General features: G+C 35.8%; 1 protein-coding gene across 1 annotated transcript; it reads left to right on the top strand.

The window, feature by feature from the left end:
* Nucleotides 1–222: 222 nt before the first annotated feature.
* LOC116810212 (complement factor H-related protein 4-like) lies at nucleotides 223–883 on the top strand (the record flags this gene model as incomplete). Its single annotated transcript, XM_032754306.1, has 2 exons — nucleotides 223–399; nucleotides 701–883. Coding segments are annotated over 2 exons (360 nt in total), but the record flags the coding sequence as incomplete, so codon positions are not given.
* Nucleotides 884–3,518: the final 2,635 nt, after the last annotated feature.

Below are 3,518 nucleotides of genomic sequence, written 5' to 3'. Positions count from 1 at the left end.
TAGGGTTTGAATGATGAGAAGGATCATTATAGGGAAATATATTTTTCTCTTGTAATTAACTGTTACAGCACAAAAAAACACTGATTGTCGGACTATTTTTAATAGTACTCAATTTATTAGCACACACTGATTGGTAAATTTTATTCCTACAATGGGACTTTCTTAGTTGAGTTGTACATCATATGGCATAGAAAAGCAATATTCAATTTTATTTTGTTTCAGAACTTTGTGATATGCCTGTTTTTGAGAATTCCAGAGCCAAGAGTAATGGCATGTGGTTTAAGCTCCATGACACATTGGACTATGAATGCTATGATGGATATGAAAGCAGTTATGGAAATGCCACAGGTTCCATAGTGTGTGGTGAAGATGGCTGGTCTCATTTGCCAACATGCTATAGTAAGTATTTTATTCAAGTATTTATTTCTACTACAATTAATTAAATAAATAAACATACATATGTATATGTACACATATATGTGTCTGTACACATATATGTGTATGTGTACATATATGTACATATACATGTAGTCCTCATTTGAGTGTGAATTGCCTTGAAACTTAAAAAAAAAAGGTTGAAAATTCAAATGTCTTCCTAAGAAATCAAATAAGATACATTTAAGAGTATATAAAAAGCTTTATTCAGAAAGTTTCCAATAAAACTGTTGATTTTTCCCCAATAATAAAGTATTTTTTTCAGATTCTTCAGAAAAGTGTGGGCTTCCTCCACCTATTAGCAATGGAGATACCACGACCTTCCCGCAAAAAGTGTATCTGCCATGGTCAAGAGTCGAGTACCAATGCCAGTCCTACTATGAACTTCAGGGTTCTAAATATGTCACATGTAGTAATGGAGAGTGGACAGAACCACCAAGATGCATATGTAAGTTCTTAATATTCTGGATCTGAGAAAATTAGAGTAATAAGTTTGATCCTTGTTTATTTATACTAAAATTTTTATGGGTTATTACTCTAGAACTGTGTTCACAAACAGCTCTTCTGCTGAATGTTTGCCTTTCAGATCTTAATATATAAGTGTATAAGCTTGGAAAATTTCATGTAAACAATGACAAAGTTTCCTTTTTAAAACAGGAATGTTCAGAGACCTCAATTTGTTAATGGACACAATGAGTCTTCAAGAATGATATCCATTTATTGCACGCATATGAAACATAGCATCTCACCTTAACATCAATAACCATTTTCATATTATTAATACTTAGGTAAATAGTTTTCAAAGAGTTTTGAAAACACTGTTTTAAAAACCATGGATGTGGAACCAACCCAAATGTCCAAGCCCAAATGATAGACTAGATAAAGAAAATGTGGCACATGTACACCATGGAATACTATGCAGCCATAAAAATGGATGCCTTCATGTCCATGTCAAAAGTGACATGGAGGAAGCTGGAAACCATCCTTCTCAGCAAACTATCACAAGGACAGAAAATCTAGCACCACATGTTCTCACTCATATGTGGGAACTGAACAAGGAGAACAGGTGAACTCAGGGAGGGGAACATCACACACCAGGGTCTGTCACAGGATGGGGAGCTAGGGGAGGGGTAGCATTAAGAGAAATACCTAATGTAGGTGATGGGTTGACGGGTGCAGCGAATGACCATGGCACAGGTATTCCTATGTAAAATAACTGCACGTTCTGCACATGTACCCCGAACTTAAAGTATAATAAAAACCCTGCACTATTAACTAAAATCCTACTTGAAAAGCTGAAATGCTTCCTGATAGAGCACATAGCTAGTTAACACTGAGTTCTTTCTCTGGTTATTGTTTTTTCTTACACTTTACCAGTATTTCTAGTAAGAAAGAAAGAAATTAACAGAAAGTTCAGCCATTTCCAAATCCCAATGCTTTCTGTTTTTACCTTCATCTCCTCTCCCCTTGTCCCAGAATGAAAATGAATACACTAAAAACCCCTCAAGTCTGTAATATAGGTATACTCTTAGAATTTTGTCCCACAAATCCTATGAACTTGAAGCAACACAATTCAAAAGATATGAGCCAAAATAATTATGGCAACAAAAAGAAAACCTAAAAGAATGTTTGCCACAAATTTCTACTAGCTTATGAGGTAGAGAACTGAGATACCCATCAGGCCTTGCATATCAGATAACTTATTCCTGTCACAGCTCTTAAACTGTAAACTCTTGAGTTTTTCAAATGCTCAAGTTCCTAAGTGCAGGATGATACAAGCAGTTCTTTTCTGTGATATGACTCATTTCTTTTATTTTGATGCTATGCTACCTTTTACCTTTTATATTGACTGATGATGCTGATATTTTGGCTGATCGTATGATGGGCTAAACCTTAATTATTATCCCTATTTATGTATCCACTTCTGTAGATGATCATGTGTAAGTCTAGGCTCCAAACCATGCAAGTGGCAAGACTGCAGAGAAAATTAGTATCCTCAAATCAAAATAGTTTACCAGCATCTTCAAACTTGATTTCATAGGAAAAATTAAGTGTTAGGTTTCAGAGATAAATTCTGAGTCTTAAATTAGACTGACAGCAGAGATGGACACTCTTAAGATGGGTTTCACAGCAAATTACTTCTTCTCATAATCAAGAACAGGAAAGGATTATAATTATCTGAGGACATAAGATCAGTTCCATGATACAAGCAAGACTTTTAGTCTTAAAATCTAAAGAAGCAAAGAGCATTCAAGCAGAGAATTCTAGGGAAAAAGGCAACCTTATGAAAAATATTACATATACCTATGGCATATGTAAGTAATAAGGAAAACGTTCCAGAACAGCAGGAAACTTTAGAAACTTTTGAAAAATATGTTTGGAGAAGTATGTAGTGCTCAAATAATATTTATTTTTGAATTGTAAACAGCCCCTGAATGTATTGAAGAGATCTTAAAAATTTTTGGATTTCAAAAGTGATATGTACTACGTTAAGAAATTTATTTAAGTAAGTGCTTGAAAAATGGATTAAAATATGATTTGGGGAAATGACTAAACAAATACTAATGTTAATAAGGGCTAGACTTGAGTGCAGAATACTTGCATCAAAAGGAGAGAAGAGGAGGGAATTATATCATCAAAAATGAAAAGCTTACCATGGAAGAATTGGGCTTAATACCTAGGGTATGGGTTGATGGATGGAGCAAACCACCATGGCAACATTTACCTACGTAACAAACCTTCACATCCTACACATGTAACCAGGGAACTTAAAAAATAATTGTAAAATTAAAAAAAATCTAAAAGAAAACCAGCCAGGCGTGGTGGCTCACACCTGCAATCCCAGCCCTTTGGGAAGCCGAAGCAGGTGGATCACCTGAGATCAGGAGTTCGAGACCAGCCTGACCAATATGGTAAAACTCTGTGTCTACTAAAATTACAAAAATTAGACGGGCATGGTGGTGGGCCCATAATGCCAGCTACTCGGGAGACGGAAACGGGAGAATCACTTGAACGTGGGAGACGGAGGTCACAGTGAGCCGAGATCACACCACTGCACTCCAGCCTGGGAGACAGAGCGAAAT

Source organism: Hylobates moloch, unplaced genomic scaffold (genome assembly GCF_009828535.3).
Source record: "Hylobates moloch isolate HMO894 unplaced genomic scaffold, HMol_V3 SCAFFOLD_6081, whole genome shotgun sequence".
Taxonomy (NCBI): Eukaryota; Metazoa; Chordata; class Mammalia; order Primates; family Hylobatidae; genus Hylobates; species Hylobates moloch.
The sequence above is the reverse complement of the archived record's forward strand: the minus strand, read 5'-3'. Positions and strand labels throughout refer to the sequence as shown.